This window comes from Pleurodeles waltl, chromosome 12 (assembly GCF_031143425.1).
Source record: "Pleurodeles waltl isolate 20211129_DDA chromosome 12, aPleWal1.hap1.20221129, whole genome shotgun sequence".
In the NCBI taxonomy this organism is placed as follows: domain Eukaryota; kingdom Metazoa; phylum Chordata; class Amphibia; order Caudata; family Salamandridae; genus Pleurodeles; species Pleurodeles waltl.
The window spans coordinates 69,875,045-69,899,735 of record NC_090451.1 but is presented as its reverse complement, the minus strand read 5'-3'; the positions used below and the strand labels follow the sequence as shown (position 1 = coordinate 69,899,735).

The 24,691-nt window shown below is 42.1% G+C and overlaps 1 protein-coding gene across 7 annotated transcripts in view; it reads left to right on the top strand.

Moving 5' to 3' along the window:
• Positions 1-24,691, top strand: part of FZR1 (fizzy and cell division cycle 20 related 1) — a 50,339-nt gene that overhangs the window by 8,396 nt on the left and 17,252 nt on the right. Inside the window, exons 1-3 of one of the 7 annotated variants that reach the window (XM_069217456.1) lie at positions 2,297-2,417; positions 13,580-13,740; positions 24,269-24,394. In XM_069217456.1, coding sequence (XP_069073557.1) covers positions 13,672-13,740; positions 24,269-24,394 — 195 coding nt within the window. In that variant the 5' untranslated portion in view covers positions 2,297-2,417; positions 13,580-13,671. Of the gene's footprint in view, positions 1-2,296; positions 2,418-2,472; positions 2,600-10,772; positions 10,904-13,579; positions 13,741-21,859; positions 21,968-24,268; positions 24,395-24,691 lie in introns of those variants that run through there. The other 6 variants (XM_069217461.1, XM_069217457.1, XM_069217458.1 and 3 more) reach the window with 6 other exon arrangements.

Below are 24,691 nucleotides of genomic sequence, written 5' to 3'. Positions count from 1 at the left end.
AGGCCTTATCGCAAGTGCGCATAGATGTGTTGGCAGTGGATTGTGTCCAAGAAGGTCACAAGAGTAGCATGTCTTGGACTTTGTGCAATGGTAGTCACAATCCAACCGTCTCATTTCTTTGATATGAGGTGTGGAGTTTCTCATATTATGACCGGATGTAGCATTTCTATCAGGGCTTGAGTCGAGGCTAGATGCAGGTAAAAGCAGTCTACCCACTTTTTTCACAGGGTTGACGCTATCTACCATGCAAAGATTGTGGGCCCCACAGAAATCTGCTAAGCTTGTCCCGGTGTAATTTCTGTAGACACTGGGACACATTCTGCAGCGCCTGCACGTTGTCTGCTTTCATTCCGAGCAGAAACTTGCAGGTGAAGAGGAGGGTTGTCAGATTCCAGCTGGGCACATAACAAAGGCCGAAGTTAAGGGGCCATCAGGCCTACTTTTGTTCAAGTATCCTGGCTGGGAGTTATTGGGAGCCTCACCCCCTAAAACCAATGGAGGGGAAGAAAAGACACACAGCTTATCTCTTTACAGGTACTTGAGAGGGATGTATTTGGCTACGTTCAGCCCCTGTATATAAGACATAAGTGTGCACTGTAAGAATACCAGATGTGTTGGGCTGTTCCAGTATTTACACAAATAAAGATTTAAATGCCACTATTTTGTTTTGTTTCTTTTATACTGCTTCAGTGCTACTTTTCCCAATGCAAAGTGTAAGAGTGCTTTACATCACATGTACATATTATGCATTGACAATAAATCATGTGGGTTTCGTCTGCATCGGTATTTCACAGTTTAATAGATTGTTGAGTGAATATGTCTGCTGGAAATGTTAGCGATTGATTGTGAATGATTGCCCTTGCACTTTATATGTAAGGGAATGGCAGTTTGTTGTTTTGTTGTTTGTAAGAAATGAAGGTGTATAGTATCCTTTGTGTCCTCATTCCTTGTATGTATTAGCTAGTGTTAGGAATGCTGAGAGTGAATAATATAATAGAAATTTGGAGTGTGGTTTGGAGAGCTGCATTAATGTCCCCAGACTTATAACTAAGGGTAAACAAAGACAGAGAAGTCATGTTAAAAATAGAAGCAAATAGTTTTGTTTAAACTTCTATTATGTCTCATGCCCTGACCTTTGCAGAAACTTAAACCACGAACAAATGAATGGTATTTTTCTCTTTGGAAGGTGCCAACCCTAACATATCAGGAGACTCGTGGTTTTTAAAGTTAAAAAAAATGCTTTGTTTTACCTTTCTCCCCTTCTTCAAAACAAGTCAATGGGGAAAAATAAACGCCTTTGATCTATTTCTTTGAATCTCACTCTTTCCTGGTTCCAAATGCTGGCATTTATGCTGGTATCAGGTGGGCGAGCCACTGAAAGCTCGAGCCAGGCTTCTCGACCATCACGAAAGGCCAACGCAGTACTGCTAGAAACCCCACCTTTAAAAATGAATGACTCCTGGAACAATCTGTCTCAAGTGGCGCAACCAAACCTATTACCCCCACACCTACGTACGACCACCTCGCTGGTGACATTCAAAACGGATCTTAAAGCCCTCGTCCTCCAACTATATTTTTAGCTAAAAAAGTGCAACTAATTAAGGTACCACTACCCTTTTTGGTAATATTTGGTAATTCTTAAACCCCCTGTAATTATCCATGTACATAGCTTCCATGTTTCTCGAGTCAATGCGTGATTAGTTAGGTCAGGCCCAGCTTTTTCTTAAAATCCTGAGACATATGGTCTTGGTGTTCTACTGGGATAAATAAGTACACAAGTTCCAGAATGTTAAGAAAAAAAGGGACTCGCCTACGTTGACACGCATGGATCGGAGAAACTGTGCAGCGATGCATGTAATGACGTGTCTACTGTAAAGCACTGTAGCACCTTTGCGAAATGCACGTGCTGTATACAAATGCATAATTAAATAAATCCGTTCAGTGTTTTGTGACACGGTATTTAATCCTTCTGCTTTGTATATCATTCTCTTGGTATTTTGCTTTCTAGTGCACCATTGGTAGCGCCCTGTATGCAGTGCCGAGCGTCGCCGTTCTTAGATTCCCGGGTACATTACTGCTTGTGCCCCTGAAAGCCCCCGCTGCTGCGTCGGGGGCCCCGGCGCACTCAGGGGCCCCAGATGTGCCCTGGTTCTTGTGATGCTCTGGACCACTGGCCGCGATGTTGCTCCAATCCCTGTCGCCTAGCAACTCGGAGCTGCCGCGAGCCCTGGTTTGTATTCTTTCGAACAGCCTGACGTCACACCGGCCCGTGATGCTCCGCGCCGCGGAGGCAGGAGGGAGGGGGCGGGCGACTTGTGGCCGCCATATTGTGAGAGGCCGGCCGGAGGTTGTGGGGGGCGCGGAGAGAGAAGAAGAACGGGTTTTGGGAGGAAGCTGGGGCCGTCAGAGGCAAGCAGGTGAGGCCGCACGTAACCATTCACGGTCCAGGGCGGCGGAGGAGGGGGTGGTAATCATGCAGGGGGTGGAGGAGACTGGTGCTGGGCAGAGAGGCCTGCTCTGGGAGGGTTGCACAGGGGCCTGCAGGAGAGGGGTACAAGCCCGCTGGGATAGGAAGAGGAACCTGTCGGCTGCGGCTGTGGTAAGATACAGCTTCAAATCACGTTTTGCAAGGTTTACCGTTTATCCCAGGGTAGCCCATCAGTACCCCTCTGATGTCCCCTCAGCCTGTGCAGTTGCCTCGTCACCCCCTCTTCTGACTCCCTGTTTACACTCCTTCCGCTGTTCCCCCAATACCCCATCACCCACATTTCCACTTTAGAGACACCACCCATCCCTGGCACCCACCTTTTATTGCCCCTTCACCCTCCTTTCATCTCATTTTTAGCGACATCTCCCACTTAAATACCCTTCTTTGGCACCGTGACCGGCTACCTTCTATCCCTTTGTTGAACATTGTGATGCTCGCTCTCCATTCCCAACCCTCCCTTGTCTGGTGACCGGTCCCTCACGTCCCCTTGTGATGCCCCTCACCACAGGCACAATAATAAGAGATGTGGTGCCTTGAACCTTGAAATCTGAAGTTTATTCTTGATTCAAAATTATTGGTCTGTGAAAATTAATCACCGACTCTCCATTCGAATCCAATTGGAAATATGTTCCATAATTTCAGTGCGTACATTAAAGTGGGATGCAATACTAATTTATAAATACCCTTTTATGATGTACACTTAAATCGCCTGACATCTCCGTTGTTCTGCAGAACGTCTGCGGACAGTTTTGTTGAATATAAATACCCACACGTGCATAACTGTCAAATCAAAATGCTACCCCTATCAGACTTTTGACATCCCTTTATGCTGATTGCCTCAATGTACTTAGTCTCTTTATTTTTGTGATGTAGCCAATGGGCCCCTTTCCACACATTCAGCTACTGTAACAAGCCTTTACTACTTCGTGTTCATTGTGTGACCTGTAACAGTTTGCCATCTGTGTTTCGTGTCATTGCACGTTTCTAAATTTAAATGGATTGTTCTGACATATGTTTACGTTATGGACATATTTTATCTTTGTGTTTGGGGATACGTGGCGTCTATTCTCATTTTCGTCGAAAATACTGCCCTATGAAGAACTCTATTGGTTGTGTAACATTTGTGAAAGGTTTCTTTAGTCACCAAGTGTGTTCGGGAAATGCCACGTTTCTGCATATTTCGAAATATCTGTGAGATTAATGATTGTTGGCCCACAGTTCCAAAAGGTGACAGTAGCTACTGAAAACTCCCGTACAAACGGAAAGATCCAGGCACCTTAAGTTACTGAATGCCAGTTGTCCCAATGGATCTTTAATTTTAAGGTTTGACTGTTACTAATCGATCCGATGAATTGGTTGAGTTTGTGCCTTGCAAAGAGATGTAAATTTAAATCTACCACCAGTAGGGTGCTCATGTATTTATTTCCTGGTTGAGATAATATTGTTTTTTCCACCTGTCACGTCTTACTGGTGCATTTTGAATGTATTGAATGCAATAAATCATCTCTCTGGCGTGCTTGAACTTACTTACCGTACTCAGGCCTATTATCACTGGCAAACTGTATTCACTGAAGTTGGGAAGAGTGGCTCTGTTGTGTGTGTATAAGCGGGATTTTTTAGTTGAAGTTAGCTTGGCCTGCCACACTGGTTGTCTCTCCATGAAGATCAACAGATTGCCGTTTGTGGAGAAACAGTCTGCAGCCAATACCTTTTTATGGTCTCCCATAACTAAACAACCCTCTTGAGCCCTACATTTTGAACTATTTATTTTCATTCTACCGCTGTTGAATTCCTCCAAGAAGTTGCATAGCTGCATTTTATTGGCGCCCAGACTATCCATAATTTGGATGTCTTCTAAATTTGGCACACAACTCTTGTATTAGACATTAAGGGGGTGATTCCGACCCGGCGGTCCTTGACTGCCAGGGCCGGGGTCGGCGGGAGCACTGCCAACAGGCTGGCGGTGCTCCTAAGGGCATTCTGACCGCGGCGGTATGGCCGCGGTCAGAAACGGAAAACTGGCGGTGTCCCGCCGGTTTTCCGCTGCCCTGAGGAATCCCCCATGGCGGCGCAGCTTGCTGCGCCGCCATGGGGGATTCCGACCCCCTCACCGCCATCCTGTTCCTGGCGGTTTCGACCGCCAGGAACAGGATGGCGGTGAGGGGTGTCGTGGGGCCCCCGTAAGAGGGCCCCACTTTGAATTTCTACTGCACCCGTCGCACACCTTCCACTCCGCCGGCTCCATTCGGAGCCGGCTTCCTCGTAGAAGGGTGTTTCCCACTGGGCTGGCGAGCGGCCTTTTGGCGGTCGCCCGCCAGCCCAGTGGGAAACCCAGAATGACCGCCGCGGTCTTTTGACTGCGGTACGGTCTTCTGGCGGTTCCCGCTTGGCGGGCGGCTCCCGCCGCACGCCAAGCTTGGAATGACCCCCTAAGTGTTTTGATTCTTCCTTTGGATAACAAAATGGCAATTTTTTCTACATAGGACATTAACTTTATCATGCCCGCCAGTGTGCTTCAACCAGGCGTGGCAGATGGCTAGCTTTCCAGCCACAACTTACCCTAAGCAGATGCTGTTGTCAAGGCAAGCATGGTGTGGCACTGCTTAGATGTAGATCACCAGACCATTTCTTGTAATCCTACGGAACAAATTGATAGTTAGGCAACAGGTTACTGGTAGCCACCAGAATGGGTTTGATCTGATTCAGTAATTTGTCAAATGTTTGTGACATCCTTGTTGAATTATTTAAAATTCGAAAGCTTGCCATGATGTCAATCATAATTCTTTGAGTACTCTAAAAACAGGAAGGTTGGAATGGTGCTTTAATGCATTCAAGCTGTTAGAAAGAGATGTACTTAAAGGTGCTATCGAAAGGGGTGGCACAGTGTCACACTTTTTAAGCTTTATTAGTAGATAGCAGTCATTTTATATGTGAAATCCTTACGTCTGCTTAAGCCTGATTGACTGCTTAGGACCACTGTACAAGACACCTTGATTGTGTTTTATCCTGTTGCCTTTGCTTTTAACGTGTTGGCATTGAGGTACAATAAGGGTTGGGCTAGTTCCTGAAGAAAAGAAACATTCTCTCTGTAGAATTACAGGTGCATTGGTAGAGTTAAGTATTACCGCCTTGTTCTTAAATACCAAAGAAACCCTAGCTAGCTATATTTGTCTTTGGCAGAGGTGCCATGTTCTCAATTTAGAAGTTGATATATTTGGTTGGGGTGCCCCCGCTTTTGATTTCAGATAGAATTGTGTTGGTAGATTGAGAAGTCACATTTTCGAATAACAGCAGTTTTTACAAGTCAATAGCTTGGTACAGCAACAGCTACCTGGCTGTGACGCCTTGTCATAATAAATATTGTGTTCCTTCTTGAGAGCTTCTGTAAATCTCAATCACTAAACCAGGTTGCAGGCTTTTTTAAATGGTCACCATCCCCTAACCTACCCTCTCCCCTAGTGTCTATGCCATTAGTGTGCATGTGTAGGTTTTGTATGCTGCAGCAGGACAGCTTGGGCTCCTACTTCATGTATCATATGACACATCCTCAGACGTGCTGGGGTTCCTGAGCTTTAGTTCCTGCTTCACAGTATGCAACTGAACATTTTCTGTGACATTTTTAAAATTCTAGCAAAACATATTATAGTGCGGCGCACCAGCTTAATAGATCCTGTAATGCTGCAATGTTTTATGCAATAGGACAGTTCATTGTGGCCAATAAACATAATCTAGTTTCTCAAACAACTTGCATGCAGTTCATGAAAGGGGGAAGGGTAAGTAATAGGTTTTTATTCAACAAAACACTGTACAGCCATAGAGGACAACTTTTATCTTTTAACCACATAAATGGATTACCTGATCTTGCCCTTACGTATGCCAATACTCTACTCCTCTAGTCTTGCCTTTCTAGGTAGCATGTCATATTCTTACAAAGAAGTGAGGTGGGGAGTAACTGTTTTCTACTGTTGACTAAATCATGTATATGAAGGCAGTATAAAATAAGGACATGTCAAGCCCTTGTGAGCCTGGGTGTGTTTATAGACTGAATTCAAACTTCTAGTATGTATTGGCAATGGCAACTTCATTGGAAGACATAGCAACCACTACGAGCTGTCCCTTCCGCTGGAAACTTTGTTCAGAGTTGAAGTGTTAAGCAAGTTGTCCCCTGGAAACCAGAGCTTTGAGAATTTGGATTTACCACATTCAAATCCCTGCTCCGTATAGTGGGGAAACTCTTGGCTTGGAAGCCTGCAATGATTTTGAACAGTAATCCTGCCTGTGTTGCTACCAATATAGTCCACCTATCTGCCTCTTAAAGTTGGAATGTGGATGATACACTTGTCTAAGTTCTGTGCTGGCGTTGGGTATTGCTCTTTTATCACTCCACATAAATATGAGGTTTAACTATGATGTCTAGGACCAAGAGCTTTAGATCATAGATCCTTCCTATGAGCTTCTTATTGCCCCTGCTCGCCAATCTCTCCCATCTGCTGAGAAGTCACTTGAGGTTTTTGTAGGCTAATACATTATCTGACCATTGTCTCACAAAAATACATTGGCTGTGTATTTTCTCCTTTTTTCTTTGAATCTTCAGTATCTAGTGCTAGGCAAGACATGTAATCCTACAAGAGGAACAAAGGCACAAGAGGCAACCGATGTCCAAGGTGAGGAGTGACCTATAACAGCAGAAGAGCTGAGAACCTAGATGGCAGATGGACAGTGGCCGTCAGGTGGATTATTATGATTGGAGGAGGGGTTGTCATGGATAATCAGTTGACCAAGGCCTTAAAAGGAAAAGTAGGAGAACCTTATAGGGAGGGCATGAAGTTATAAAGAAAAGTGACGGAACCAAGACTGAAAGGAAGAGGGGTGGACCAGGTGAAGAAGTTTATAGATGATGGTGCCCTGAAATTGAGAGTAAATGATTCAGCACATAGAAAGATGGAAGAGCATGCAAACGTACAACAATGAGGAGCCACATATTGAGTACAGACTGAAAGAGTTGGGTCATGTGAGAAGAGAAGGTTAATAGGCGTGAAGGCATAATGTAGGCTTAACTTGCTTGCATTACTGCCTGAGAGAGAATAAAAAATAAAGAGGATATATATATTTTTTTTCTTGTCTGAAACCCTATCACCGTTGAGACAATTTGGGAGTTCTTTTCTCTCAGTGGTTATGCAAATTCTTCATAACTGCATGGTATTCCGGTGAGGCCATGAAGCAGGGGTGCAATTGAATATTGTGAGCTTTGTTAAATAGGACTGTTGCCACACTCCAGTAAGTTGTCTGAATTTCAGATGAGGGTCCAGGTGTAAAGAGAGACAGTTAAACCTGTCATACTAAACAAGGCAGACAGCCCCCTAAAATTCACAATAAGTGTCTAAACTGGCATGAAACTTCATACTTAGTCTATTTTTACAAATGACACCTGGATGTCAAATTAACTCTATATCGGGGATCTGTTTAGTCGCTGCTTGACCTTTTGGACCAGGATTGGTCTTATGACCCTGTCGGGGGAGAGAAACACTTGCTTTCTCTGAGCTGTAGACCCCAAAAAGGTCACATACTTTATTGCCCTCAAAACAGAGACTCCGAGCAGGACTGAGAACAGTAATGTAAACGCTTCACATACAATTACCATCCAAAGGCAGACGTTTTTCGACAATATCAAACTTTTGCAGTCTTCTAACAATTACTACTACATTTTAACTCGCCAGAAATGGATTCGTGCCGATTTTCCATAGAGAAATGGTAGAAGCTCCAAGCCTGGAATTGTGTAGACTCCTGAAAGGGATAGCTCTCCATGGTTTGTCACCGTAGCACATAGGTCCCACTGTAGTTTGCAAACTCTCCACATCTAGTTAAATTAAAAATACAATTAGGCTCTTGATACTGTCAATGATTCTTGCACCAATAAGGATCACTACTTGCCACTGATTGAATGGTGGTCATTAGGTCCTTAGTGATATTGTCTAATATACACTTTTGGGATTCATCCCTGTTTTGCTTCTCATAAACCCTAGTGCAGGGTCTTGGGCTTTCAAAACGTGTCATCTTGCTCCTCCCTTTTTTAGTGATCTGCAACCTAATTAATGTCCAGTGATACTCAAAGCAACTCAAATTACACTCAAGGCAACAATGGAATGGAATGGAATGTCCACGTCCATGAGTCGTGGTCTTGTGGATTCTTTGCATAATTCAGCCCCCTGTTGTCCAAACCACCCCCTGGCCAACTGGGTTCTGGAGTCATGAGGATGGAAAAGTAGACTGTAAATCGAAGACTTAATCAAAATTACTTTGAAAGGTGAGAAGCTTATGCTTTGCTATTAACAGGAGGGCAGCAGCAGCAGCTTCGGGTGGAATGAACCTGGCTGCTATATGTACATTAATGCCCATCCAAGCAAATAAGACATAAGTGTCAGACCAGTGGAGACTTCATGACTCCATAATGACGTGAAAGTTAGAGCCTTTTTAATATCCAGGTTATGATTCCGGGGTCTCGAAGCTGCTGATTGGAAATCTCAGTGTACCTTGGGAATGAATGAGGTTTATGCCCCAAGTCCAAACGTCTTGTTCAGGAACACTTAGGCCGAGTGTCTGCATTGCCTTATTCAAAACTGAGGAAAAAGTTGCCCAAATCACGTTTTCCAGGTCATCATTTGCCTGTTGCTATTGACCAGGGGATCTAGTTGGTATTTACACAATGTGTCAAGATCGGTGCGAGCAGGGAGTTGAGTGTGTATGTGCAAGGGCATTTTTGTGCCCTATTAAAAAGGGAGATTTAAAACTGCTATGAATCTTCTCATCATAGCAGCAAATTGTGGACCTGCATGTTCATGGTCTTATGTATTGGGAGGTCTCCAAACTATTCTCACGTACATCAAACACATTTCTTGTTATTGGATAGTGCTCTCAGTTAAATATTGTTGTTGTGTGTTTTTTTTAGTTTTTTTTTTTTACTGTTTTTAAAATGTTATTTTTCGCTGTCTAGTGCTTAGCACCAGTGGAGCACAGACGCACATTGCAAATAATGCTTTTTAAAGTGTGCGCTCGGAGTCAAATGTAGCAGCTCCAGTGTTTACCAGGGTCACAATATAGCAGACAAAAGCACCAGATATTAAGATCTTAATGTGGTGTACCACAGGGGTCTCTAACCTTTCCTACAGTGAAAGTAACTTCTGATTACTGAAGTTCACTTAGAGGTAATTCCCAAAGTATAATAATTTATACGATAAGGATTCATAAGGCCCGAAAATCTAAACACCACTTTTGGAGTATCAGTTCTGCTCAAGTACATCTTTAATGGTGTAAGATCTCTTTTTGGAAAGGATTACTTATAGGCATTCCACCCTCATTTTCGTCCCGTTTGCTCTCATGAATTGCTGCTAAGAGATGATTGTCTCATTGTCATGAAGTACATAGGATTTCGGTACCCCGAAGACCAAGGGCAGAAAATGCTTCAACTTTCTGGCTAACTTAATTTTTTGTCCCAGACTTGCGAACTGGAAAGTTCCCTTTTAGGCTACAAATGCATTTATATCTAGAGTCTTTAGTAATAGTACTAATGTGGACCACTTGGCAATTCTGTGGCCGCATCTTTTTTTTTTTTCTTTCATAATTTTGGATTTGCCACATAATCTGCTATCTGCAGATTTTAACAAGAAAGTTAATTACCCGACAGGGGTAAAAATTACTAAAATGTTACGTTGTGTTCGCAAGGCCTTTTGAAAAGGTTAACTTGTCATGTTTCAGTTGCTTATTTCCTTTATTTGATTGCTAACCTGGTACCAATGATGTAAAATACTTGCCCAGACAGTATGTTAATATGTGTAAAAAACACAAAATAATGAAGTAATACAATAAACCGTGCCACATTATGCTGCAGAAATTGCCTGTCGTCCCACATAATTCAGTCAACCTTGCCGCATAATTTGGTGCTCCGCTGCCGCATAGTTTCAGTGGACCTGATAATACACTTTGCAAACCACATGCCATCTTGATAGCTTTCTTCAAGTAAACAGGTCTTTGCAGTCGCCCTGTAAGGCTATATTGCAAATTAATGTATTTTGAGACTGCTTTAAGAAGGCACCTGCTCTTAACAAAAGGATAGAAATACGTATACAAAAAATAAAGATGTGCAAGTGACAGGAGAAAAAAAGAGGAAGAAATTATACATTTTGAAATGTTTTTTTTTTTTTTTTTTTAAAGTGTGGGAAACTTTACAAGGAGTCAAAAAAGACTAAAGGACGAAAAAGGATCAGAGAAAGGAGTGGTAAAGGGAAAAACAGATAGAATGGAAGAGACCACAAAACAAGGAAAAGAAAAAAGCGCAAGATGAAAATGAGAAAGGAAAAGAGAAACGAATAAAGCAGAGTAAAATGGGAAATCTAGTGGAAGAAAAGAGAACCACGGAAAGTAAGAAGGAAGTAGAGAAGTGAGGGAAAGGAAACCAAGCACTGTCCGAGCCAATAGGTCTCATCTTTAGAACATGTTGGCTTTGCTGATAGTTTTTAGTCATGTTCTGCGGTATCCCCGATGTTGTGCGCCATGGCTTTAAAGAGCAGAAGAAAAACTATGATGCACATGTGTCTAGCCCACCCCCCTTTTTATCGATCTCAGTAGGATCGGTAAATCTTTGTTTTTTCTTTCAGTTTGGTGAGGGGAAGGAACACGGTATAGAATCATAAGAAGGTGCAGGTGCAGAATCGAGGGCGGAGGTGGTTGAAAGCAATATGGATGGTGCAGGAAGGACAGGCAGCAAATTGGGGGAAAGCCAGGTGAGGGAAAAAACAAACTGGACAGAGAGCAGCGTTGAGCTCTGGTGGAGAATCAAACTGAAGAGAAAGCAACACGTGGTGGTGGGGTGGATAGAACAAGCACATGAGGGTGGGCAGGGAGAAGCACACAGGCCAAGAAGAGCTCCCGCCTCCACTGCGTTCGGGTTGGATAACGAGACACGCCTGGAGAAAAGATGTATTTTTGTGGAAAAAAACACAAGAAAAGGTGAGCACCTGGAAAATGAGCAGTGGAAGGACACAAGTAATACGCCCATGCTCCATGGGAGGGATAAACAGAAGAGGAAGTGAAGCCTCTCAGGGTAACGAACAAGAAGCAAGGAGATGAGTGACAAAGCCAACTAATGGAAAGCAGTGGGCGCGTTCTAGGCCCACTGTAAGCTCACAATCACTTTTTTTTGCCGACAGACAGCTTGTGCTCTTTAGTGGGAAAGCCCTAAAAATGAGCGAAAGGGGGAAGAAAAACACATGGCAAAGAAAGGAAGTAGGGGAAAGGAGAAAGACAACAATAGGAAGAGAAAGACAAAGGACGAAGTAGATAAAGAAAATAATAAAAATATGTTTTGAGAAGGTGAAGGGAAGTGCATGATCCTGCACCGTCAGCTTCTCAGTTGTCACATGACTGAGTACATAATATTTAAAGTGCTGCCTTCATATTTGGGCAGCTGCATATTCCCAAAGCAGCCTACAGCTACACGTTTGCTAATTAGAGGCAGGCTCTGAACTACTGGTAGCTCGCTATCGACCTGTTGTGTTTACCTGAGGGGACAGCACGTGTCCATTTACAGATTAAATCTTAGCCACTGCTTGTGTTTGGTTTGGTAACCGTGTTATGATTGGTTGGCAAGGGGAGCATGCAGCGTTGTTCTTTGACATCCCAATCGGTATGGAAACCAGGCTGCTTTGTTGCCGATTGGGATGGTCAAGTGTTGTGCTCCTGACACAGGCCCTTCCGCCGTTGCTGTTTGAAGCTGTTCTAAGGAGAGCAGAGCTATGCGGAGGCGGTCCTGCTTTGTGCAAGGGCCTGTGTAAACAAACTTGCGATGACAGCGTCACACTGAAGGTGCAGGTGGGGACTTCATTGTTTAAAGAAGTGAAATTAGGCCCTCGAGCATGTGTTTCCTGCTTTAGTTTGTGACTGTGGCTTACACAGAAGTTGCATTTGTGACTCCGGTGTTCTCCGTGACCAGTGAAAGCCGTGTGTCGGCGGCCACCACTTCAAGCTCACAGCATAGGATGTGAGACTGTCTTGTATTCATCCACAGCAGTAGGGACATTGTCTTTTCTGTAGCAGCCCTTCAGAGTACAATCAGATCAAAGTGAGCCTCTATACGTGTCGCATGCACTCCTTGGTGTGCTGCTTGCTGTGTCTTCCTAGCTAGACCAGGGTCTATTGGGAAATATGCCCATGGGGCAGTTATCATGTCAGACCACCTGGAAGCCCCCTCTCCTCCACACACTTTCCTACATTAATCTGCACTTCAGGCACCTCACATTGTCTTTTCAAATGAAGGTTTGTTACTAAATGTAATATTATCAGTAATCACAAATGCATTGCACAGCCATAGAATATAAGGTTAAGCAGTAACTACCTGGAAGTTGAATCTGACTGTACGGTTCCAAATCCGTAGTTCCTTCATTTCAATCTTATTTCGTCTCCGTGTTATCTTCTCTTTGTACCTGACAAAGGGTTTCTTCCGCTGCCTGTATGTTTTGTAGTGAAGCCCAGTCAACCTATGTACAGATTCACATCATGTTGGTGTACATGGTTTGTGTGTGTCTGTGAGTGTGGAGTGACTGTTGTCACCTCCTGTGTATATTGCAGTTCTCTGTGTCACTGGTCTCCTGCAACACCAGAGTTTCTTTCAGTCCACTTCATTGAGAACGCACTCTGTATTCTCAGCATACACACACACACACACACACTGAGTTACTTTCATATCACTCGGCTTACAGCACTTTCACACACCGGTTTTATTTTAAGCGCTAGACTTATGATCACCTAAGTTAACAAACTTGAAGGTATTAGTACAGTTCTCGCTATTGGTTGAGCACCGACGTTAACCTTGCTTCTGTCGTGTTTAAAAAAAAAAAATCACCTCTGCAGTACTGGTTTGGAGTCTCTGTACATTGATGCAGGTAATGGAACATCTAAGGATTGCCCACACTTGTACGTTTATGGTAAGAAGTTCTTTGGTTCCACTCCCCAACAGGGTTCCATGATGCACGCTTTATGTGTAGGTATCTTTCTGCTCTCAGTAAATACTTTTTATCTGATGTATTTCTTCTGTTATAGCTGACTGGCATTGGGTCTCAGTGTTCATGCCTAGAAGGAGCTGAGGTGGGCTGACATCCTTCTCCCCGCTCCCCCAGCCGCACAGTCTCGCCATGGACCAGGATTACGAGAGGCGCCTCCTACGCCAGATCAACATCCAGAATGAGAACACAATGCCTTGTGTAGGTTGCAGAACTCTACTGTGCATGGCCGCACTATGCGAAGCCTCGCTCTAGCATTGGAGCAGGCCAGGGATTGCCAGTTTGGGGTGGGTGTCCGCTGCTTCCCTTTGCTGAGCTAAACCTCTGCTGGTCTGGTCTGCGCTGCATGCATACTGAAAACTGGATGTTCAAAAGTGTAGATGGCTGTGGAGGCAAGCTTCGCCCCGATACGTGTCTTTTGACTCTACAGCTGCCACCCACCTTTGCTGTAGTGTTTTTCCAAAAAATGAGATTTGTGATCAATCCATGGAACAATGTAATACTGTGAACAAAGGTAGTCCATGAAGACGTCATTGCTATCATCAGACATTTTAATATGTAAACAATCCCACTTTATTACTTTGCCTCATCGAATTCCATCTTTAAGTATATGTGTGTGTGTGTGTGTGTGTGTGTGTGTGTCTGCACATATCTCTGCACCTTTATTTTACCATCCTGCCACTGTGCTATGTGCCCCTGGGCTTATGATTTTTGCAAGCCTATGGCAAGGGCCTCTCCATATGCTGAGACTACTGCAATCTGCCACTCTGTCAACGCTAAGCACCGTGCTTTATCAGTAGCCACCATATTTCTCTGTGACAAAGCTTAATGTAAAACCACCTAAAACGAGAGCTTGAAAATAAAAGAAAATGCATGATTACTCTTAAATTTCTTTGGTTGCAAGAACATTTGGGAGGTTGTGAAGACCGCTTATTGTCTGGAAGCCTAGCTGCTAGAGTCCCTTGGTTATTTAAAGGTATCAAAACAGATTCTTGGATTATATACTTGTTAGTCTTTTGCCAGTCATTAACGTAGGATAGGTTAGAAGACAGTGCTCTTGAGCCCAGTATGATCTTGGACAGTGGAGGCGCCATGTTGAGTACACGTTGTGACTGCTATTGGAGGCTGGTGTATGGCTGTCTCCAGTTACTTGGAGCTCATCAGAGTGGACTAGTTTAATCTGTCCCAGGCGCGTTCCTTCCATCTCCATCACCATCCTAAGCACTAATCTGATATTATAGAAGTAGCGGTGGAGAAGTTCTCCACCAAGAATTAGATTGGTGCTTAAATGGTCCAGCTCTAAGGGCTGTGCACAGAAGTAACACACTCTAACCTCCCCAGACCTGCTGGTTAGAATGGGACCTAGAAGAAGACAACCGCTATTGTCAGTGGGATGGCCCCTTCAACAAGAGAAGGGGTGTGGTCTTTGACTGGGGTGGAAGTGGTCGCCAGGTTTAATCCTGGTTCATTTAGAAAGGAAATACAGATGCAAATTTGGAGCCACCACTCCAGTTTATGTACCTTACTTCTTATTTAATGGTGCTTTCAGAATGCTTCACTAGAATTTGGGTTTGCTTCACAAGTTGACTAATTTTGTTGCACGGAATGCATGCTAGAGATGTCTGAAGTGGCTTTGAGACAACATAGTAGTGGTGCATAAAATGCACACAATAAATATACAGACTGATTAAAAAGCATCTCTTCACATCTGCAGACTTGGGTCCTAGTTACAAAAATTCCCTTTTGTCTAAATGCTTCGCTAGACTTTCTCCCTCAAGTTGACTGTGACTTGTAACCATGGGTATTACTTTTGCATTTGGTTTCTCAGGTGGGCATTTTACAGGACCAAGTTGGGTTTGACTTCGTTTCAACACCATAGATTTGTTTTTGTTTTTTATGCTACTGAGAGTTGGAGGTTTAATCTCCTGTTCTTCTACATTCTTTTCTAATTTTTCTTCCAATTCAAAAGTGAACTCCTTACTTCTACAGCTTGATTGATGGCATTAAAACGTTAATGTTTTTGTGTACCAAACTCTAGATGATAAGAGCATTATAGATCATTAGTCAAATCTCTTAGGGAATATACATTCAATACACATAACTTACCTTCTTCCAGGCCACAGAATTACTGCAAGGCTATTGGAATTTAAGTATATATTTTTCCAGGCTGCTGTGTGTCTTACCAATATTGCTCTGAAGATGTTCAGCGGTCTACACCATGTAAAATTGTAATAATGATTACATTATTGCAGAAGTTGACTCCTAGTCTGGTTTCAGTGGTGGCGTCAAGTTAAGGTTTGACGTTGATGATTGGCTCCATTAAATAGTGCCATTCTCTGTTTAGATACATAGAAGCAAATTTGTTAGTTCTAGAATGTGTTCCTCTCACAAGTACCTCAAATCTTTTATTTATATATATATATATATATATATATATATATATATATATATATATATATATATATATAAAAATATATGCAATTACCACGCTCAGCTCACTTTTCTGTGTCACGCTTGCTGTTACTATTATGAGGGTGGTAGTCCAGCTGCCAGGTGGCAGTGTAGACATTTTCTTTAGTCACAGTTATGTCTTTCCTTGTAGGATAACAGTGTGTCTGTTGAATGGTTTATCATTGTAACCTGTACCTTCCACAACCTGATTTTGCACATTACAGCCATGCTATATTTTGAATGTTTACTGATTAGGCCTGAAAACGTTTTGGGTGAAGGTGATCTGCTTGTGAATTAATCTAGAAACAAACAACAAATCTATCGTTCCACTGTGATCCAGAAAAGAAAACATGAAATCCTTCTGGTTCCTGATGACACACTATATATGGGTACTTCTGTAGTGCTAACCTTGCCAAAAGGTGAGTGTGTGGCACATAGTAAGAGATGATTCTTGATTAATAGGGACAGCCCCACTAGAGATGGTCTGTGTAGTTTGTTCTCGTGAGATGTGGTTGCCTATCTTTAGGCTTTCAAGTTGCTCTGCTTTCAGGAAGTTGGGTGCTCTTTACCACTCGTTGCATCAGGACCTAATGGCAGTTCTATAGTTCTCTTTTGGAAGGCAAGGCATTATTTTGCAGAGTGCGAATAATTGGGTCTGTGCTGTGTATAGCTTGGTTTTATTGGGTGGACTCTGAGCAAGAGGTGGTTCTCAAATATGAGCACATGCAACTCTGCGCCTTGTTTTTGTGCAGGCTCAACATGCAAGTTGGTTCGTGCCGGGGAGCCGTTAATGACCATAGGCCTGGTAGGAGTTGTTGACAACCAGGATGACTTCTCTGGTCAGGTTTGCTGAGCATTTGTTGACCTATTGGTGGATTTTGATCCTGTGGTTGGCCAGTAGTAGTCTGGGAGCACCCTCACATGTATTTAAGATAACGGGAGAGAAGGGAGTATGGGTCTCAAGGTATTTATCTGGGCCACGTTTTCAATGAAACTGGTGCTCAGGTAGCTAGTCATCTTGGCCATTGCAGATGTGGCACCCAAGTTGAAAACGTGCTCTTAATACTATACTAAGCCGCAGTCTAGTGAGATTGTCCTGGAGCCCAGGACATGTATTTAGAATAACTATGCAATCATTTCTGCTGAATACAAAAGATCAGTGAATGAATTGTGGGTAACTCGACTACCAAGTTGGACAGAAAATGGAAAAGGGAGGGGTGGTCACTTACGTAGAGCAGGAATCTCAGACTTTTCTTTCCAGAACATATAGGAATATCAACCACCTTGCAGGCTCTTTCAAAAGGGAGGACAGCAGTCAAGTGGAGGAGCTAATTTAGATCATGATTGTCACCTATGATGTCCCTCCAAGTTGATCAGTTCCAAATAGAAGAGTGTAAAAAAAAAAAAAAAAAAATAGAGCACCTTCGCCATCAGACTGAAAAATCTTAGCAAGTGGTAGTGAAGATGAGGCACACCTATAAGATGATTCTTACTTATTGTGCCTGTTTGAATGAGACCGATTCATTGTAAAGACTTATCACAAATTCCCAAGCTAAAACCTAGGGGTCCTCGAGCAAAGTGTGCAGATTTTTCACCACATATTCGCTTTTCAGAGTTTGCCAGCATGATTCTTTCACTTTTAGTATTCCCCTTTTGGACACATTTTGTCTGGTATGAACTTAATCACACAGCATCACCACTGCCTTATTAGAAATTATCCGGTTTGCTTCACATGAGGAAAATCTCTCTCATTATTGAAGTAGTGAGAGTGTGTGTGTGTACTATGGATAATTATTTTTCAAAAAGCTAGTGTAAATTGCCTTTACCGCCCTGGGTGGTCTCGAAATCCCCAAACAAGCATAACACCCTGGAGCTAACATTGATATTTAACAAAAAAGTCAAAACCCATTTATGCGTGTAAGTGACACCCTTCGCCATCTCTGGCTATTGAAGCTCAATATTGTGTTTATACCCCTTCTTCTCATTATGGCTTAGGGCCATTCATGTTTATGTTTCCTGGGGCAATTAATTAACCCTAAGGAGAAATGTGTGACTACTTAACTGCCTAGAATATCCTTCTAGCCCATTGATCAAGGGGAAAGAGGAGTTTTAAAGCCAGTTACTTATTTCTGGACTGTTGTCTCAACATGAGAATATGTAGTGGAATGTTCTATTCTATTATTGATTTTACTCCTGTATTAAAATTGTGTTTCCAGCAAAGTGTCAAAAGTAGTGGTATCGTTAATGAGTGATTGGTTTTCTAATGTGAGATTATAGTTGCAGAATGTGAGTTTACGAAGAGCATATATTATGGTAGGACTTAAAGGTACATTATCACTTAGCGTGATGAATTTTCCCTTCTTTTTAGGGTATTTGCTTTATTGGAATACCATCCTGCTGCCGACTTTACCTTGACATTTTGTAAAATGTGTTCTTAAAATGTGAATGCAAACTACAGTGTCTACTTTCAACATTTGTTTTTAATATTGAACGTACTTACTCCTGCTGCCTACTTCAGTAAGTTTAAGAATTCCCTTGAATATCCTTTTAAACTTACATGCTGCCATGTTAAATATGGGATTTATAGTCCCTTTTCTCAAGTGTGATTTATGTTGCTCTGGTAACCCATTCTCTAACATGGTGGTTCCCTTTAAGATTTTTTTTTAAATCTGAAAGTATTTTTGTGCCTAGCATCCTCTTTAACTGACTGCATGAGAAGTTGTTTCAAATTTAATAATGTATATTTACTCTGCCGTGGAGCGAGCCCTATCTGCTCGGCTTGCGGCTACGCGTATGCTCTAAAGGCAGACCATTATAGAAGTTTTCTTAAGGGAAGAATTTAAAATGGTTAACTTGTGTAACTCTGCTGTGTATACTGTGACCCTGTGAAGATGAGTGGTGCTAGTTTCTGAGATGTGCGCTACTGGCCGGCGCCACCCAGGCTATTTGTACAGTGCTGGTAGAGATGTTTGTTACTGATACAGTAGTTTTACTATACTATAACATCACCTCAAACCTTTGAGGAATACGTGAGAGCAATGACTTACGAATCATTGTGATGGAGGTATGTGGAATGCGATTGCCATCAAGTGAGAGTTGTTCTGCTGTTTTAAAGCTCCAGCTCTACAATTAAGATAGTTACTTTGAACCTGATTGTGGATTCTTTTTTAGACTATAACGCCCGTCTTTTTCTTTCACAGTTTGTCAATAAAAATGTAGAGTTCAAAATGCAGTAGGCCATCTGGTGATTCCCACCCACCATACCATTTTAAAATCCACTTAGACACCCAATACATTTACTGTGCGCATCTTAACATCATCGTTTTCTTCCGGCCTTTATTTTTGCTTCTGCGTTGGGGTTGTAGAAATCAATAAGATGTATTATCAAACAAATTACTACTTCACCTTCCACTTATTTAATGTCTCTTCTAGGAGGTGTATGCAATTGGATTAGCATTGATTCCTGTACCACTGTGATTCCTGTCACCCCTTTGAAAGTCTCCAATGAAACAGCTTTGTGTTGCACCAAAGTATTGTAGACTTACAAGACATTACAGATTTTTTTTCAAGGTCTGTGATTTGCAGGGATTTGAGTTGTCTGCAGAATCCTTAAACCAAATATTAATTTCACAACTTGGCATCAAGTTTTTTGTTCACTTGATTAAACGTGGCTTCTTTGATTGTGATGGTAAAGATGCCTCTTTGCAACACCATTTTCCTTTATTTTGGAATATCTTCTCTAGTGGCACTGAACAGCGAATTTGATCTTTTTGTTTCCTCCTTTTGCTAACATTTGCAGTTGTTTCGGCAGTAAGATTAAATGATATTGGTTTATTGTCTGAGTGTTCTGAATGTGGTTTTTATCAGGTTTCAAAATGTATAGGTTTGCTTCCGTTTTGGAATTCATTTGCTTGGTCTGGTACTTGCTTAATTTAACAACAAACCTATCCCAAGTAATTTTTCCAGGCATTCTGAGCTCTATCTGTTCAAGTCTTCGATTGAAACCATTAAACTCTTTCTATTAAAATGCGTAAATGTGGATATGGCGATGACCTTGGCAGCCTTATTTTTCACCTATGCAGATTTATTTATTTAAAAAAAATATATTGTTTCCGTTTCTGTTCAGGTAGCCTTTAATAGGTAACTTAAATGGAATACAGTGCTATTGCCTTTGTCCTTTAAGAAAACTTCTTTTAGCTTGACAACTCTTTTAGTATGACCTATCTTTCGAGGCTCCATCTCGAAGATTCAAAACTATTTTAAGCTTTACTGGAGTGTCGGGTACCTTAATGCTGACATCCTACATAGCATTTGGCAGGAATTGTTCCCTTCTGACTTTCAGGGCCCTTAGAATTCAAAATTCTCTCTCTTTTTTTTTATGCTTTGTTCGCTGTAATATTAAAAATGAGCCTTTTCTGTAATTTTGTCTAAAAAATATTATTTTGAATACAACAAAATCCTAAGGCATTCTTCAAAAGGATCAGTGATTATTAAATAGATTAAAAAGAACAAAATGTACAACCTCACTATTCTCAATGTCGCTAATGTCTTGCACCAAAAGGACAGTACTCTTTGAATAACCTATTCCTTATGAACATTTATATGACATTATTCCAATACTTATTGCATTTCTGGTATCCAGGCCTCTGTATCTTACTCGGCCATCACTATGGTCATTCTCAAGGTAATGGACTGTACCCTATAGCTACCTTCTCTCTCATGGGTGTAGTGTGCAAAAATCTAAATCTTGTGTATTATAGGGTCTAGTTCTGATTTAATTCCATCCAGTCAGGTTCTCTTATCTAAGGCTTGAGATTCTTTATCACTGGCAAAACCACCATAGGTCACCTCTGTTGAGAGAAACGTTCTTCATGAGCCGCAGAACCTCACTTTATGGTTTCCCTGCTTTCTGTATTACATCAACCACAATGGTCTGTTGGTCCTTACCTCACTGCGAATAGGAACATTTCTACAACCCCATTGTTTAATCACCACTAATCAATGTCATCCGGGCAGTACGATCCAACAGGCCATTTGGGTTGATGTAATGCATGTGATATGTTTCATAAAACAGGGTTGATGTAATTGTTATGTATGGGGTAATGCTTCTCTCAATACATGTGACATTATAATTGTTATTACAATTACAATGTTGAATCGCTAAGGGTTGAAGGGAACTATTTTTGTTGACTGCTACTTGAAACCCTGCCACCTTTGACGTAAAGGGGTTGCTCTATTTGTTCTGTTGCTATCCTATACAACGTGCCACTTACTGTCTTGTGTGGTTCACATACGAAGAAGCTGTTTGTTTAGTTTCCAACATCCATGCTAATAGTATTTCCACCACCTCAACAATAAATCTGTCTCGACTGGAATGTTATCAGAATACATGCTGCTATGGGTTAAAACTTCTGAATAAAATCTGTAATCCTGGCTGTGACCCCCAACTAGTTTGCACTGCGTGGCCGTGTCTTATCTGTTGAATATTGGGCTATTTAAAATATATTATTTCCTGAAGAATTCATAAAAGATAGTGCATGGCTTCTCTTAAGGTTCTGTTGCCTCCAGAATGCTCTTTTAAAACATAGACCATATCTGCATGTACATAGAGAAAGAATTGTAAATTGCTTGCGGTCTTCCGATAACTTTAGGTTTCATGTTCTTTCACTTTTTATGCGGCCTGCTTTTGTGGATCACATCTCTTCATCTTTAAGGTTCGGTTTCTCCCTGTATAAATGATATTTGCTCTTTGAAATTCAGTCTAAGTGTTTTAGTTCGTATTTGACACCCGATACTTTGAAATATGAACCTCAGCCTACTTTCCTTATGTTCGTCATTAACGTTTGCAGTTTTACATCTTTCACCCTAGTTTCAGTCTCCAGTCTTGATATGAGGAAGACCGAGCCATCTGCTTTCTTCGAGATAGAAATGAAATAAAGGCCAATTACGGTTTGGAATTCCGAATGCAGTTTTGCCAGTATGAATTTAAATTTCCCTCTATAAGAAAAGTTATTGCTTTGTCACTTGTCCTTTTCTCCGCTTTTGAGTTAAATAACTTTTTTTTTTTTTTTGTCTGTAAGAGTTTCTCATCTTTGTATGTATGACAGTCGTAGGGCTCTTTTTCAAGGTCATAACGAGGGCAGTCAAAAAAAATGGAATATGTCCACACACCATCTTGATGCCAAGGAATATACCTATTTCGTTACTGTTTAACCTAGAATGTGTCCGCTTTGCCAAGCAGAAGTAGCACCCCCCCCCCCCCCTCTCCGTGGCGTCAGTATTTCGGGGTAGATTTGGAGCTCTTCCACTGGTTAAAAGATTTTCTTGCTTATCAGGTGGAGCAACCTGGACATCTTCTCTTGCCAGACTTCGCAAGCTTGTTTGTGGTCTATGCGTATTGCAGTGATGACCCATTATCGTGTAGTGCGAAAGCTCCTTGACATGGTCCAGTTTTCCTGCTTCTTGCCTGATTAGGTTTTTATCTTGTATATAGTTAACAGAAAGTGCCTCCTGGTGGCTTCTGTCAGAGTTTGTTTCAGCTTTGCATTATAAACTCAACTTGATGGGCTCACAAAACAGGATTGGCTGAAACAAGTTTCCCTCACAAACTTGAACCATTTGACTGCTAGCCATGGCTAGCCACAGAGTAATAGCAGATCTAGAAAAAGTGGTGCCTTGGATTAATGTATGTGATTCTTTGATAGAACGTAGAACAGGTAAATTCTTTAAAAAAGGAGACCTTCAAAAGTTTCAGAAGTGTAGAATAGGGCTCTTCAAGCTCGTTTGACATTCAAGACGTATGAATTTTCGAAAGGCAAGAAAAATAAAAGCCCAGAGATGGGTACAAGTGACTGAATGATGACATTGCAGCTGAGCTGTATTTTTTTGTTCCCAAAAATATTTACCAGTGTAGTTTTAGCTTCGATTTTTAGCACTGCAGTTGTAGGTAGAATTGGTTGTCGTCAGTTCCAAGAGCCTAGCCTCTTCTTTAGTTGGACCATAGGAGCTTTGTTTGCTCCTGTCCTGAAAGCTCTCCGACGCGTCAGCAAATCCTACTCTCCGTCAACCGGCATATTTCAGCCAGAAAACCTGTGATTTCCCTCATTCTATCTGCCTCGCGGCCTCACTGTGCTTCCATGGTTTTTAGGTCTTGCTCAACCACACTGCCGTTGGTTACCTCATTTTACCAATTCTTAAGAACATGTATTGTTGGCTCTGACTTCACCCAGAGCAGTGTTTCTCTCCACCTCATGTTATTGACTGCTCGACATGTCAACCCGCCTTCCAGCCTGGATCTCCTCCCATTGGCGTGCATGAGGATTATTTTACATCTGAAAAGTACAGTCAGTCATCAAACTGTTTGTCACATTCATTTATTCATCCCCTAAGTGCGTTCAGTACAGAAAGCCTTTCCCTTTTCGCTACTTTTCTCCCCAGATTTGCAAAGCACGTAGGGTTGTCTTTAATGTGATAAACGCCATTGTGGCTTGCACTGTTAATACCTTGATTGAATACCTTTGACACCTGAAAGCCAGAACTATTGGCTTCCCACTGCTCTTTTAGCAAAATAACCAAGCAGACTGTAGGTTGAACTGAAAGGAAGGCTGCAGACCAAGGTAACTGGGGTTGGGCATGTGTCAACCCTTGACCAACCTTTGCCATGCAAGGGAAAACAACCTTAAACTATACTTCGTTTTGCGACTTCAGTGTATGTTTTGGTTAAGAGCTGTTGATTTTTGTGTAGGTCCCATGCTGCCTCTTAAGAGTACTCAGACAGATAATGGTGTATTTATTGCAGGGCAGTAGCCACGACTGGTGTTTAACTTGAGATACACTTGGAGTCTGTCTTAGCTTTTTTTTTTTTTTTTTTTTAAGCGTACAGTTTTCTTCAAGCGTTTGTTTCCAAGTATTAAGCCAGTTTTTATAAATAAATAAGAAAGCAGATCTCCTGACGCTAGATTACTCTTGTAAACGGGATCCGTTTACTGGAGTCTGTTGTACTTGCCACAGTCATTTCACTGATATCATTTTAAAGACCCCAATTGAGAGTAACTTTAGAGAACTTACTCCTTATAGGTCTAACCACACTTACTCCCGCTCAGTGACTACCCTCTTCTTGTAATGTTCTGGTCTTTATCATTAAATTTAGACGGTGCTTGCCATTCACGCTTCATTCTAACGTCTGCCTTGACTGCATGTTTTCTAGTACTCTACACTACTTGTACTGTTGGTGTTGTGATCGATAAAGGTATAACATGGTTATCTCTTCTTCTTTCAGGCTCCGGAGATGAGGCGAACTTTGACTCCTTCCAATTCTCCCATGTCCTCTCCTAGTAAGCACGGGGATCGCTTTATTCCCTCCCGTGCTGGGGCAAATTGGAGCATCAACTTCCACAGGATAAATGTGAGTGAGCTTTTTTCCCCACTTAACAGGGTTGGGCTCTTAGCTTGGAGAGGGATTGGTTTATAGATAAATGGACTCTACAGGATAAACGTGAGTGAGCTTTTATTCAACCTGTGGTTGCTGAGCTCCTCTTAGCCTAGTGAGGGACTGGTTTATAGATTCAGCCTGTGGATGCTGAGCTCCTCTTAGCCTGGAGAGGGACTGGTTTATAGATGAATGAACTCTACAGGATAAACGTGAGTGAGCTTTTATTCAACCTGTGGTTGCTGAGCTCCTCTTCGCCCAGTGAGGGACTGG